The sequence below is a fragment of the Suricata suricatta genome, chromosome 17, assembly GCF_006229205.1.
Source record: "Suricata suricatta isolate VVHF042 chromosome 17, meerkat_22Aug2017_6uvM2_HiC, whole genome shotgun sequence".
In the NCBI taxonomy this organism is placed as follows: Eukaryota; Metazoa; Chordata; class Mammalia; order Carnivora; family Herpestidae; genus Suricata; species Suricata suricatta.
Window position 1 is genome coordinate 55,286,698 of NC_043716.1, and position 13,882 is coordinate 55,300,579.

Here is a 13,882-nt window from a genome sequence, read left to right on the forward strand (position 1 = left end):
GTTCAACATATGCATTTCTGGTTTGTACAGCTGTAATTTGAATGCATTTCACATGATGTGCATTCTAGTCAGTTTTGCACAAATATGTTGGTTTTGTGGTGCGAGGTGTGTGCTGGGGTGGCACAGGCCAGAGGTGCCTTTTTGTCTGCACCCTGAGGGTTGCTCCAAACTGGGGCTGTGGGGGGTGGGACTGGGGCCGGGGCTGGGGGCCTGGGGGTGCTGAGTGGGGGGGATGGGCGGGCACCAGAGGGGAAGCCGCCTCACCTGAGTGAAGAGGTCCAGAGCCTTGTGCAGGTTGGCGTGCATGCCTGTGGGCGGCTCGTTGGTGATCTTGATGGCGTTTTCCAAGATGCCCTGGGGGATGATGTGGGACTCGGGGCTGGGGGCGGGCTCGGCGCTGATGAACACGCGGTAGTCCTCGTGGCTGCCCGCGCTGTACCGCTCCACCTTCTTGTCCAGCGTGCTCAGCCACCGTGCCACCAGGTGGATGTTCTGTGGCCGAGACTGGGGCTCAGCGTCCCCACGCCCCTCCCCGCAGCCCTGCGCCCTCCCCCACCGATCCCGCGTCCCTTCTTCCTCGGGCGCCGGGCGCCCTGGGGAATTTCAGCTTCGAGGCTGAGGCCTCGGAGTCTGTTCTTGTGCTTGATAGTTCAAGACCTCTGGCTGAACAGGGGAGTCCTTCCCGCACCCTCCCCCACCCCCCAAGGCTGGATTATAGGGTCCCCACCCCTCCCCTGAGGGGTTTGGGTAAAAAGGAATGGCCGGAAGCTGAGGTCTCCACATGGGACCAGGCTGGCCCTGCAGATTGAGGTCAGAACCCCTGGGGGCTGGAGGTGCTGGTGGGGGTGCAGGAGAGGGCATGGGAAGGCTGCTGGGCCCAAAAATGTGGACAGAATGTCCCCCAGGCCACTATTGATTCCCCCAAGCAAGGGGGAGGAGGAGGGGGAGGGGAGGTTTTGTTTTGTGAACGGCATCTTTTCAGGGATCCCTAACCGTAGCATCCTCACCGAGGGAGGTGGTCCTGACCGCCTCCCCACCCCGCTGGCCAGGCGGATGGACCCGCTGGGGGCACCACCTGCCCCCTCCCACGGTTGTGGGCGCCAAGCCCAGGACCTGCTCTCTTTCGAGCCTTCAGGCCCGTCCCCTCGGCCGCCTCCAGGCGGGGAGCCCCAGGGCCACCTGCACCTCCGTACCTGCAGAATGACCCAGTGTCCCATCTCCGCCGCCACATCCAGGGCGTTCTCGGCCACCACCTCTTGTCCCTGCCCCAGGGACACGTTGTGGAGTTTCCCGTTGTCCAGGGTAAATCCCAGTCTCTTCCCTAAAGGAAAGGACGACGGAGAACATGGCGCCGCTGAGGACGGCCGAGGCTCTGCCCCCGGCTGGGGCTCCACGCGCTCCCCGCTCTGTCCTCTATCGTGGGGAAACCCAGGACGTCACGTTTACCCATTTAAGAACTGTCTTCAAGCGTACGGTTCAGTGACATTTAGTGTCCGCCATGTTGTGCAACCGTCCGTCCGGTTCCAGAACGTTTTCATCACCCCAGAAGAATGCCCCAGCCCGCCCCACCCCCGGCCACCACATCAGCCTCCCATCTCTCTGGATTTACCTATTCCGGATATTTCAGATAACCAGAGCCTTTGTGCCTGGCCTGGACTCCTGATCCAGTGCTTTCTAGCTCCAGGCCCGTCGCGTGTATGGACACTTTATCGTGTTTTTTTTGTGGCTGAGCGCCAGCCTATCAAATGGATCTACCACCCTGGGGTGGACCATTCCGTAGCTGATGGACACCGGGTTGTACCTGCCTTTTGGCGGCTGTGAGCCAACAGCCCCACGAAGTACCTGCTTGGACACCTGTTTCATTCTCGGGGCGCAGACCAGCCGGGGATTCCCTGGGTCACAGGGCGGCTGCGCCTTCTCGCGGCCCCACCACCCACGCCGGGGCTCCCGTTTCTCCGTCTCCCTCCAAGGCCCATCATGTTCTGTGAGCTATCCTAATGATCTGGGGTACCTCCCTGTGGTTCTGAGGAGCATTTCCTGATGGCCAGTGACAAGGCTGTCCCCTTCTGTGCCCCCCCCCCCCGGCCACACTCACCCAGGGCTTCCACGTCTTTCAGGGGGTCGACGCCCGGGGAAAGGATGAAGAAGATGGGCGTGGAGGGGCTGCTCTCCTCGTAGGACTTGGAAAACTCGACGCTCCGACCCTCCACGAACTTGCTGCCCATCTTCTCCTCCACAAAGTTCCTGAGGGGGATGCACTGGTCAGACCCGGAGGCCGGGGGGACAGAAGGGCCGTTTCTTGGTGCGCTTTTGTAGGCAGAGCACGTCTCCGGCTGGAAGGCAGTCCCTCTGGGGGCTTTCCTCTTTGCAGGGGGAAGGTGTGGAGGGGGAGCAGGCGCACCCCATCCCTGCCGGGTCCCACAAGACGTGTTTTTCTGGAGAGGCCTGCGTGTGAACAGGTGAGAGGTGGTCTCTGGCCACCCCGTTTTCAGAGGCTCCCAGGTCACCTCGGGGGAAACAAGCCCGGGGCATCACAGGTGAGCATGGCCTGGTGCCTGGGTCCTTCGAGCCCTCCCAAGGGGTCGGGTCAGGTGCTCATCTGCTCTAGTGAGGGTGGCAAGAAGGAGAACACAGATGGGGCTCTGCGTCCTGGCGGTCCCCTGGCCGGGTGTTGAGGAGGAAGGAAGTTCATGTTGTAGCCATTTTGGTGAGGACCACAGAACGTGGCTCATTAGAAAAAAATCACAGGGGGACAAAAAAAGCAATTTCCATCAATGCGTCTCTTTACAGAAGCATCTCTTTAGTTCAAGCCCCAAACTGTCTTTCTTGACCCTCAGAAGTCGGGGGTCAATTGAGGCTCCTCTCATGGGAGAGGGTTCTTTGGGGTGACCTTCGGATCGCGCTCTGCCCCTCCCCCTCCATCACCGACGGCTGAGCTTCCTGTATTCTGAATGAGTCACAGGAGCTGAAATGCGAAGGTTCAGGGGCTTTAGAAGCAGCAGGCCGGTCTTTGAAAGAACCGCGGGAGAGGAGGCGCTCGCTCTCCAGCCGCCGGCCATCCCGACGCCCGGCCCTCATCTCGGAGGACCGTCAGGTGGCCTGTTGGCGGCCTGCTCACTTGGAGGCCACCCCACGCCCTCTGACTCCTTCCCTCTGACTCCGTGGGGAGCCTCGGAGCCTCGGGACTTTCTGGGGACACTCTTATCGGTGTTCACCTCCTGCTCCGGCCTTCGCAGACTTCTAAACAGTCTCCCCAAACTGACGCTGGCTCCTGGCCGGGGCCGGCGGGGGCACACCTCCCAAGAGCCTCCAGTTGTACTCGATTCAGGCCTTTGAGTGGACTGGGAACGTCTAGGGTCCTCGTCCGGAAAGGACTTTGGGATGTAGGCTGGGATGCCACTAAATCACTGTTACGAAGGACGTGACCAGGCCACAGGGTCATTCTCTGCTGGTGGATGAGCGATGAACGGCGTGCACTGGTTGGGGCAGGGGTGGGGCTCCGCCACCCTGGGCACCGAGCCCTTGGCAGAGGCGTGCAGGGGTCCGCTCCCGGCCACGACAGCCACGCTGGAGCCGCCACATCACAGAAGCTGCTGCAAACCGGGCCTTTGCTGGGAGAGGCGTTTGCCAGTACCCCCACCCCCAGGTGCCGCCCTCTCGGGGCAGCGAGCCTCGGGCCGCCAGGCACAGTACCCCCTCGATGAGTGTTTGCTGCTCTGATACTCGCCGCGGACTTGAACTCCCCTGCTTTTAAGCTGCCCTGCTCCTCTGTCATGGGGGAGCTGAATCCGCTTCCTCGACACTGCAGAAATGTCAGAGCGGGGTGTGGCTTCACCTGGTGCTTGGGGTCGCCCAGGCCCCTGCAAAGTGCAGCCGCTCGCGGGGTCTGAGTTACTTCCTTCATGCAGGCCGTCCAGGTGGTGACGCGCCCCAGCGCTCTGGAGGCAGCCGGCGGGGACACCCACACGCGCTGCACTCCCCCAGGCGGGCCGAGGTCCTGCCCTGCTGGCCAGGTGTCCATCCTTCACCCTGACTTTTCCCAGACTTTGTCCCAACTTCTTCCAGCCTGAAAGGGAGTTCTTGTGAGCCCCCAGCAAACAGAGCAAACATCTGTGGACAACCAGTGGCAGAGTTGGGGCCACTGCTTCGTCAGGGGGAGTTGTGTTAGGGACACAGGCATCCTTGGGGACTCGGGCTGCTTTCTGGCTGCTAGGACAGGGAAAAGGCAAAGACTCCATATTGTGTCACGTGGGAGAATGGGCACTGAGCTTGGATTCTCGTCCGCCCCGTCCCCCCTCCTTCCGGTGGCATCTCCGAGCTCCGGGGTCGCCGTGGTCGGCAGGAGGGAAGTCCTCTCTGCTCCAGGGGCAGGTGGATGGGACATCTCAGGTGTCACCCCTGGGGGCGGTGGTAGGTGATGTGGCTCCTGGAGTCCTTTTGTGAGAGGACGGCCCGACTGGGGTGTGAGCGGGACAGCGCGCCCAAAGGCCACAGTGATTAATTTTTCCAATCGTGCAGAGGTTTTGGGGGCAGAGAAATTGTTCACAAAATTAGAACAGTTCTTTCTGCAAAGGAGTCAAAACTGACAAAAAGATTGAGCTTAAATTTAGCCACTGAGGCCATGAAAATCCTGAGGTGCTGATGGCTTTGTCACGGTTTTGTTTGTTCCTATTGCATTTCATTTAAAAAAATTTTTTAATGTTTATTTACTTATTTTTGAGAGAAAGACAGAGTGTGAGTGGGGGAGGGGCAGAGAGAGAGAGGGAGATACAGAATCTGAAGCAGCTCCAGGCTCCCAGCTGTCAGCACAGAGCCCGACGCAGGGCTTGAACTCAGCAACCCTGAGATCATGACCTGAGCCGAAGATAAACTGACTGAGCCACTCAGGCACCCCTGTTCCCACTGAATTTTTCATTTTTAAAGGACTCTGTGTGGCCTCAGAGTCATTAAGGCCTACACCTTGAAGAATCTTGAGGGCTCGGGTAGGGTGTCCTGTTTTCCCATCACTTGTCCCTCAGGCTGGTGGGAGAAGGAGCCCAGCGCCAGCGGGCGGGGTCCCGTCCCCGGCAACAGGGGCAAGGGGCGGGGCCACAGGCAGCCCCTCCCTCCACCACCAGGCACCGCCCCTCCCGGGTGCCACGCCCACCTGACTGCGTAGGTCATGCGGTCGGGCCGCAAGCATCGCAGCAAGCACAGCTTCTGCAGCGCCGTTTTGTTCTTCCACTCCTTGGGGAAGATCTCTTTCTCCGGGGCTGCTGACTCCACCAGCTTCTTCCACCGCTTGGCGGACCCTTCGATGTCGCTGTCCAGGTTCTTGAACTCATCCATCTCCGACAGGGCCTGGGGGCAGGCGGCCTTTCAGCTACGTCCGCCCCTCCCCCAGTGCGGAGCCCCGGATTGAACAGCGGAGGCACATGACCCGGGGCCGGCCCCCCAGAGGGCTGTGGGACAGGGGCGCCGCTCCCACCGCAGGCCCCCCCCACCCCCGTTCTTCAGGTCTTCTGAACAGAGACACCAGGGCCCCCAGTGCGTGTGCCTAGAATCGGAGGCGCTCCCTTGACACTTGGCACTCAGAGGTGGGGGCGGTGGTGGAGGGGCTGCCCATGGCTCGGGGGCGGTTCAGACAGGAAAGTAGAGTTTCCTGCGAGCCAGCAGGCAGCCCTCCACACCCGGCCCCATCTCTGGGGTCCCGCCCCTCCCCCACCGTTCCCAGGGTGACCAACAGGGGCCTCGCGGCAGGGAGAGGACCCAGGGTTGGAGCCTGCACGCTCACCTTGATGCCACCCCATCCCTGGTGCTGCAGGAAGTCCACGGGCGACAGGACCCCGGCCTTGAAAGGGAACCGCAGGAGGAAATCCAGCTCGACCGGGTTCAGCTCTTTCTTCATGGACAAGACCTGGGGGGGCATGGGGGCCGCTCAGATGTCACCCCACAACAGTGGGGCAGGGGGGCTGCCAGCCCCTGGCAGGAGCGCCTGGGGCCTCGGCCCCAAGGGATGGACCGGCACCAGGCAGGCTGAGGAGCTTACACCCCTGGTCCACTAGGCTGGGAGGGGAGGGAGCGCCTTCTGTCCTCTGGGTCCGGCAAGACTTTCTATTCACCTTGATTTGTGTGTGTTTTTTTTAAATTGTGGTAAAATACACCGGACACAGAATGTATAGTCTCACCCCTACTAAAGTATAACGTTTTAGTAAAATTGTATCACCGCTATCTAACACCAGAGCTTTTTCTTCCCCTCAAAGGGAACCCCGGACCCTGTGCACAGCCCGCCCCTCCCCCGGCCACTGGCAGCCCCGGGTCGGCGCTCTGTCTGGATCTGCCTGCTCCGTGGAGCCCTGCAGACGTGGCCTCCCCCCGTCCGGCTTCCCTCACTCTGTCCTCCAGGTTCACCCACGTTGTAGCCACCATGTTTGGTTTATCGGCTCATCCTTTGATGGACGTTTGGGCCTCGTCCGCCTTGTGGCGATCACCCCAGAGCTGCCGCGAGTCAAGTCTTCGGGGCATAAGCATTTTCAGGGGGTCTTCTGGGTCCCGTTCTGTCTCCTCATCGCCCGTGCACAGCGGCTCTCTGGGGCCCAGCAGGCCTGTCTCAGCCCTTTGAGAAGGGGCTCGGCCCGCTCCGTCCGGCAGGGGACCCCGGGGCCACGGTCCCCGCAGCGCCGCAGACAGGTGCCCGCGCAGCTCCTCTCTGACGCCACAGAGTTTTGCCCGAGTCAGACTCTCTTTTTCTTTCTCTCTCTTGTTCAATCTAGAAATTCCTGTGCTCTGCTATACTTCTGAGACCGTGAGCCAGACGGCGGAGGGCCTGCTTGATTCACTTAATGGAACAAAAATCAGAAGGGTTTCAGCGGGTCTGTCCGTATGTAGAGGACTTCCTTACGAGACGGAACTGGGCATCCATGCTGGTTCACCACTCGCCGGCGCGGGACTGCTCCGTCGGCATTACGTAAACATAACAGAAAGACGTTTGTAGAATTCTCTTTAACGGACTTCCCCTCAGTGGCCGCGCCTATGACTGCCCCCGGTGTCAGCAGAGTCCCAAGCGCACGAACGCCAGCACGCGGGCACCTGCGGGGCGGCCCGCGCCTCGAGCAGGGCGGCCACACTTGCCTGGAAGGCCACCTGGGCCAGGAAGATGAGTTTGTCCCGCTCGAAGAGCCCACGGGCCGTGTACATGTAGACGGAGTAGGTGATCTCGTCCGTCAGGTTGATCACTCGCTGCCTCACCTCCTCGGCCGGGGCGGTCTTCTGGATGGCTTTCTCGAACACCACGTTGAAGGCCTGGGGGAGGGGCGCGCTCGTGGGGCTGGGCTCTGAGGCCGCAGGTGCTCCCTGTGGGGGCTCCGGCTTATTTCCGCAGTGGGTGGGGGTCCGACCCCACGCCCTGGCTCCCTCGTCCCACCCCGTCTGCAGCCTGGAGCCCGGCTGTCCTCCTGACGGCCGGTGGAGGGGGGACTCTGTGCACACCAGCCCCCCCCCAATCCCGGGCGGCAGCCACACCTTGAGCGAGAACTGATAGATGGGGTTGATCTTGTTGAGGTCGTTGAGAATGAAGTAGAGCAGGGACGCCCTCTCGGCGGCCGGCCGGTAGTTCTCTCTGGCCTCGTTGATTTTGGCCTCTGTGATTTTGGCCTCTTTCACCTGAAAACAAACAGGGCTTGAGTGGGACCTGCAGGCGGACGGCGCTGGTGGGCAGTGGGCCCTGTCTGGGGGGCCCTCAGCCGGCAGCTGGCACGCTGCTGTCGGCCCTGGGCGCCAGGGCACGCGTGGGACTGTGGCTTCTCTGAGGCCCCCATCGGCCCGGCCGGCCGTGTGCTCTCACCTTCTCCTCGATCTCACTGGCCGTGTGCTTGGTGGTCTCCAGATTCTCCACCAAGGCTGTGTCCCCCAGGAAGTCCCCCGACGCGGCCGACAGACGGGCCAGCAGGGAGTCTTCCAGCTGTTTCAGAACAATCTTGAATTCATTTTGAGACTTGGTGAGGTTGGCCTGCAGGAGGGACAGACGGGGGGACAGGGGGGATCAGTTGTCGGACGGCCCTGCCCCCACATCTCAGCGAAGGCCCCAGTGCTGGCGGGACAAGCCCGAGCCTGTTCTGGGAAGCCCTGTGTGTGGCCAGGGAGCGGGGCCTGGGACCGCCCGAGTCCCGCCCTGGAGGCCATGCTGGTGGGGCAGCAGTTAGGCGCCTGGGGCCGTCTGGGCCCCACGGAGGCTCCTCTTTGGTCAGTGAACGTGTCGTTTGGTCTGGAATTCTGTTTGGGAGGCTGCCGGGGAGGCAGAGCGGCTGTTCTGGAGCACAGAACACCATCGGTGCGACAGGCTGGGGCCCCTCCAGAGAGACGCACAGGGGTGGCTGCCACTGGGTCCCGGGACCTCGCCGTGACGGGTCAGCCCGCCCCGCGCCACGTGGGGCTGATGTCAGGCCCGGTACCTTCAGCTGCTCGAGATCCGGGCGCTCCTTGGCCACCACGGCGGCCAGGAGCTGGTCCTCGAGCCCGTCCCTGGTGACCAGGAAGTTGATGAGGGTGCACTGGGCTTGCATCTCGGGCTTGTAGTGCGGGTTGAAGTACTTGGTGTGCAGGATGAGGCGGAACTTGGGGTGATACTCCACCTCCTTGTCGCCGATCTTAATGAACCTGGCCGTCGGGGTGGGGGGCAGGTTAGAGGGGCTCCAGCGGCGGTGTCGCCAACAGAGACCGCCTTCCACAGCAGCCTGGCGGCCTCCCGCCCCCCACCATGGGCCTCACTGCCACCGTGAACCCTCCTCTGGTCACCCGGAAAGGGCTGTGTCTCTTCCTGTTCCAGTCTTTCTCTCTGGCCTGTGGCCAGGACCTTCTAGAAGGGGCACCTGCTCTCTCTCAGGCTGTTCTGATCTTCATAGCGGATAGCAGGGCTTGGTCAACTCCAGTGACGCATCACACTCACCCGGGAGTTGGCCCAGAGCTACCTTGCCTGGGCCCCACCCCAGAGCCACGAACACCAGGACGCTGACGTCCCAATTCAGACCATCAGTACTTTCTGGAAACTCCCGGGGGGGGGGGGGGAGTCCGAGAGGAGCCAAGGCCAGAGCCTGGGTCTGCTGATGTGCTGTGGGCGATCTCTCCTCTGCTCCCCACTCTCCTCTCCTTCCTGCTTGAGCTCACTGCTCTGGGGGCCGCGAACTTGGCCTCGTGGGTAGCACCGCTCATGCCCAGCTCTCAGAGGCCAGGACAGCCGCAAACTTATTCATTACCTCTGTCCTGGGCTTCTGCACACAGCCCTGCATTGACAGCTGGCTCCCACCACCTTTGACGGTTATGTTTTAGAAGTCGATTTAATGCAAAAATTTTTAATGTTTATTTTTGAGAGAGAGACAGACTCCGACGGAGCCACCCAGGTGCCCCGAATATTTTTCATATTAGAAAAGGAACACCAGTTCAGTGCATTGTCCAGCGACACACAGATGAGCCTTGAAGACTTAGGGGAAGCAGCTGGACATGGAAGAGCCCGTGTCGTGCGACTCCCTGTACGTGAAGCCCACGGAGGTGGAAGGCGCACGGTGGGTGCCAAGGTCTGGTGGGCGGGGGGAGCAAGGAGTGACAGCTTCCAGCCGGGGACATGGAGGTGTTTTGGGACCAGACAGGGGTGAGGCGTGCACGGCATTGTGAATGCACCAAGTGCCACTGAACTGTTCAATTAAAAATGGCTGATTCGGGGCACCTGGGTGGCTCAGTTGGATGAGCATCTGATCTTGGATCAGGTCATGATCTCGTGCTTTGTGAGTTCGAGCCCCATGATGGGTTCTGTGCTGACAGCTCAGAGCCTGGAGCCTGCTTCCAATCCTGTGTCTCCTCCTCTCTCTCTCTCTCTCTGTGCCCTCCCCCACTGGTGCTGTGTCTCTCTCAAAAATAAAGGTTAATAAAATAAAATGAAATGCTGATTTTATGCTAGGTAGATTTCACCCGAATAAGAAAACAAAAAACAGCCCTATGGGCTCCAGGTTTGTACGATGCGTAAAAACAGAAGAGAAGCATGGCCACGGAGGACGGCTGCCGGCAGGCGGTCCCGGCCGGGATGCCGTCTGCACCTCCCAGCCCCTCCCTGTGCCCAGCAGGACGGCGCAGGACCCTCCTGGCGCTTCCTCCACCGGAGGCCGCAGCCACCGAGGGCTGTCGCCCGTGCGCATCGGGAACTCACTTTCCCTTTTTAATAGTGTTCCTGCCCAGCAGTGGGTCCAGCACGGGGTCCACGGTTTCGCCGATGTTCTCGATGAGCAAGGTGTCCCCTTCGGAAATGGCCCGCTCGATGATGTCCAGGTAGCTGTGGGATGACACGGGGACCATTTACTGCGGTGGGGGGCAGTGCTCAGTGTGCTGGGTGCCCCTGGGACAGCTCAGCACGAGAAGGCCGGCAGCTCGTCCCCTGCACGCCCAGCCTTCCCCTGTGTGCGTCCCTCGGAGGGGCCAACGGGAGCACAGCTCTCTGCGTGTGGCCCCACGTCCCCAGTGCTCCAGGAAGGCACGTGGGGTGGCCTTAGTGACAAGGAGACCAGCCTGCCAGAGCTGAGAAATGAGGAAATGACCGGCCCAAAGCCTCTTGGGCCAGCAGGCGGCGGGTGGGACTCAGCCCGGCCAGAGCCCAGGGAGCGCCCCCTGCTGTGGTTGCCTTGGGCACAGGGGGGAAGAGAAGGGAGCCCCCAGGGTACTTCACTCTTGCCGCTCTTCCTCAAGACCAGATATTGGAAAACAAATCCAGCCGTGGGCCAGCCTCTGTATTTAAAGATCCACCCAGGGCGCCTGCGGGGCTCAGTCAGTTGAGTGTCTGACTTCGGCTCAGGTCATGATCTCACGGTTCCTGGGTTCGAGCCCCGCGTCGGGCTCTGAGCTGACAGCTAGCTCAGAGCCTGGAGGCTGCTTCCCATTCTGTGTCTCCCTCTCTCTCCGCCCCTCCCCCACTCATGCTCTGTTTCTGTCTCAATAATAAATAAAAACATTTAAAAAAGACCCACCCAGACGTTGAACGAGGACCAAACCCCTTAGGTGTGTTTCCAGCACAGGGGCCCAGCCTGCCCCCACCCCAGCCCTACCCGCCAGCATTGTGCACCTCTTCTGTCCCAGGCGGATGGCTTTCAGCTCGCTGCCGTATTTGTTTTTGATCCACTTGACCCCCTGCAGCTGGGCATCCACGATGAGGGGCCAGCGCTCCGTGTTGCACAGGATGGTGGCGTTCTCGGTGGACATGCGGTCGCTGGGGAGACCCTGGTTGTTCCAAGTGGCCACGTCGGCGTCGTCCGTCAGCAGGCTCAAGGGGTCCAGACCTTCCGTGATGGGGATGGGGACCTGCCGGGCGGGGGGAGCACCAGTTCTCAGAAGGGCTGATGGGGCCTGACCGCTCCATGGGAAACGGCTCTCCAAGTGACATGGTGGGTCTGTGGTTAGACCATGGATGAGCTGTGTCATCTGGAAGACAGCCACTTGCTGGCGCCCCCACAGAGCTCCTGGGGACCCACCAGGAAGGGCGGCAGCATCGACCAAACTGGGCCAGGTTTATTTCAGTGAGAAATTTCACAGAGGGCACAAGCAGGTGCATGTGTGAGCCAGTGGCGGGGGGTGGGGGGCGGTGGGAGGAGGAAGAGGGAGAGAGGGAGAAGGAGAGAGAGAGAGACAGAGAGAGACAGAGAGAATCCCAAGCAGGCTCCACACTCATTGCGGAGCCCAACACGGGCTCAGTCCCACGACCCTGGGATCATGACCTGAGCTGAAATCAAGAGTCAGACGCTCTCCTGGCTGAGTCATCCAGGTACCCCTGGGCCGCATTTACACCTGCCGTGGCCAGAGCCTCAGTGAGTGTGACAGGTGGCTGGGTCTGGCCTGCCAGGGGCCTCCCCGAGTTTCCTGAGCGGTGAACGCCGCCCCGCCTCTCACCTTTAATTTATTTACGTAAGGGATCCAAAACTTCTCCATCAGCTCGTTGCGGTACTTCTTGGTGAAGTAGCCCACGTAGGAGACGAAGGCGGAGATCAGCAGGACGTCCCCGCACAGGGTGACCCCCTGGCTTTTGAAGCTCTTCACCGATTCCGCCCAGCGGATGTTTTCCGACGCCAGGCCCCCCACCAGCCTAAAGGGAAACACGAGGTCAGAGGGGGTCGAAGGAAGGGCCGGGAGGCGGCCTCCCCGTCTAAACGTCGAGGGTCGGCCGATTCCAGGCCTTCCTTTGCTCGGAGCTTCAGCAGAGGAGGCGCGTCAGGGATGTTTTGGGGAAGGGCTATTTCAGGGAAGCAGAACGGACGCTTTGTGGAGGCAGCCGGGAACCGAGTTCTGTTCTGCTGACGTCACTTGAATGTGTCACCCATGTGCCGCAGCTGCTGCTCAGAGCGCAGAGCGAGGGCTCAGCTAGTAACAGGCCCTGGTAGAGGTGGAGTGGCCGCGGTGGCCACAGGGCACTGGGACGTCCGGAGGGCGGCTGGCCCATGTGGAGTGGGGCCACTGGCCCAAGAACAGGTCCCTGGCCCTAGATGTGGCCCCAGGACCCTGAGAGCACGGAGATGTCGAAATCACAGGCCCACTGATGCCCGTCCCCAGCATCGCCTCTCAGGGACCGTGCTGATTTTCTTGGCAGGTGTGGTCCAGTCTGCATCCTGCCAGAGGCCAGTGCCACGCAGCCTGGGGGGGGTCTCCCGGGGTCCCTGTGTCTCACCAACTGCAGCTATGGTGGGGTGCTGGCCCCCTGGGATGGAGAAAATACCACCGGAACCCACACACTAGGACCAACCCCCCTGGGTTCTGTGCCAGGCTCCCGGCGCCTGCTTTCGGACATCTGAAAAGAAAGCTCTGGACCTCACCGTCCTCAGGGGCAGCCTCGGGGGCAGCGCCAGCACACGCGGCCGGCCTGAACTGAGGCGTGTGTGTGGATTTCGAGGACCTGGGGTGTGAATGAATGTACACAAATGGTCTCACCAGTCATTCTTAACAATCATGTTGATCACATGTTGAAATGACCAAATTTGGGGTTCCGTAACATGCATCACCAAAGTCCGTTTCATCTCTGTCCTGTGCTAAAGTGGCAGCTAGAACGTGTAAAACGACCCGGGTGCCGCCCTGGTCCTGTTGGACAGCCCTGCTCTGGGGTCAATGCGTGCAAACGGGCCGGGCGAGGGAGGCGCCGGCCGAGGCCCAAGAAGCCGGTGCCCACGCTGTGGGCGGTGAGAGTGGGCACAGGGGGTATCTGCCTGGGGTGTGGGAAGGGGTCTGTGGACTCCGCACCCCAGGCAGGGGGAGTGGGTCTGGGTTATGCGGGGCTCTGCCCTGCCCAAGGTCACGGGACGCGCAAGGGTGCACTGTGGAGAGCCACCAGCTCTGGAGGTGGAGACACTGGCCGGTAGTGTGTCAGGGGGTCTGTCCTCGTGCCTTAGCCCATGTGGGGACACTGCTGCCTGCACCCAGGGCTGCTCCTCCTCCTCCAAAGGCCATTCCAAGGGCCCGACCCTTCAGGGTGCCCGCGGGGCAGAGCCAGCTACCTGTTGGCCAGTGAGATCACCCTGTTGGTGGCGTCTGCCTCCTGCTGGCACTTGATCTTCTCCGCTGTCGCCTTTTCAAAGGCCGACGTTAGGTTGCTCAGGTTGGCATTGAGTTCCTGGGAAGACGGATGGGGAGGCTGTTGCTGGGTGTCCCAGCATCCTGGGGACCGAGCACAGCGGTGCTGGGAGCACTGAACGCAGAGCGGGGCCCCCCCATGCTGGCTAGGCCGGGGAGCGAGGGGCGCGGGAGATCTGGTCCCTGTGGCTGCTGGTTATTCGCACTGCTGAGTGATCCCCCTCCTCTGTGGGGTACTGACCCCCGGCATGAGGGCCTGGCTCGGTGCCCCCTCCCCTGCAGGGTACTGACCCCGGGCGTGAGGGCCTGGCTC

The 13,882-nt window shown here is 61.5% G+C and overlaps 1 protein-coding gene across 1 annotated transcript in view; it reads right to left on the minus strand.

Annotated features, from left to right (window-relative positions):
- Nucleotides 1–13,882, minus strand: part of DNAH17 (dynein axonemal heavy chain 17) — a 96,711-nt gene that overhangs the window by 7,428 nt on the left and 75,401 nt on the right. The window contains exons 61-73 of the mRNA XM_029927093.1: nt 13,494–13,609; nt 11,902–12,094; nt 11,081–11,316; nt 10,175–10,297; nt 8,430–8,634; nt 7,823–7,987; nt 7,501–7,641; nt 7,111–7,281; nt 5,774–5,896; nt 5,147–5,340; nt 2,096–2,244; nt 1,194–1,321; nt 265–492 (exon numbers count right to left, since the gene is read on the minus strand). Of these exons, the coding sequence (XP_029782953.1) occupies nt 265–492; nt 1,194–1,321; nt 2,096–2,244; nt 5,147–5,340; nt 5,774–5,896; nt 7,111–7,281; nt 7,501–7,641; nt 7,823–7,987; nt 8,430–8,634; nt 10,175–10,297; nt 11,081–11,316; nt 11,902–12,094; nt 13,494–13,609 (2,172 nt within the window). The remainder of the gene's footprint in view (nt 1–264; nt 493–1,193; nt 1,322–2,095; nt 2,245–5,146; nt 5,341–5,773; nt 5,897–7,110; nt 7,282–7,500; nt 7,642–7,822; nt 7,988–8,429; nt 8,635–10,174; nt 10,298–11,080; nt 11,317–11,901; nt 12,095–13,493; nt 13,610–13,882) is intronic.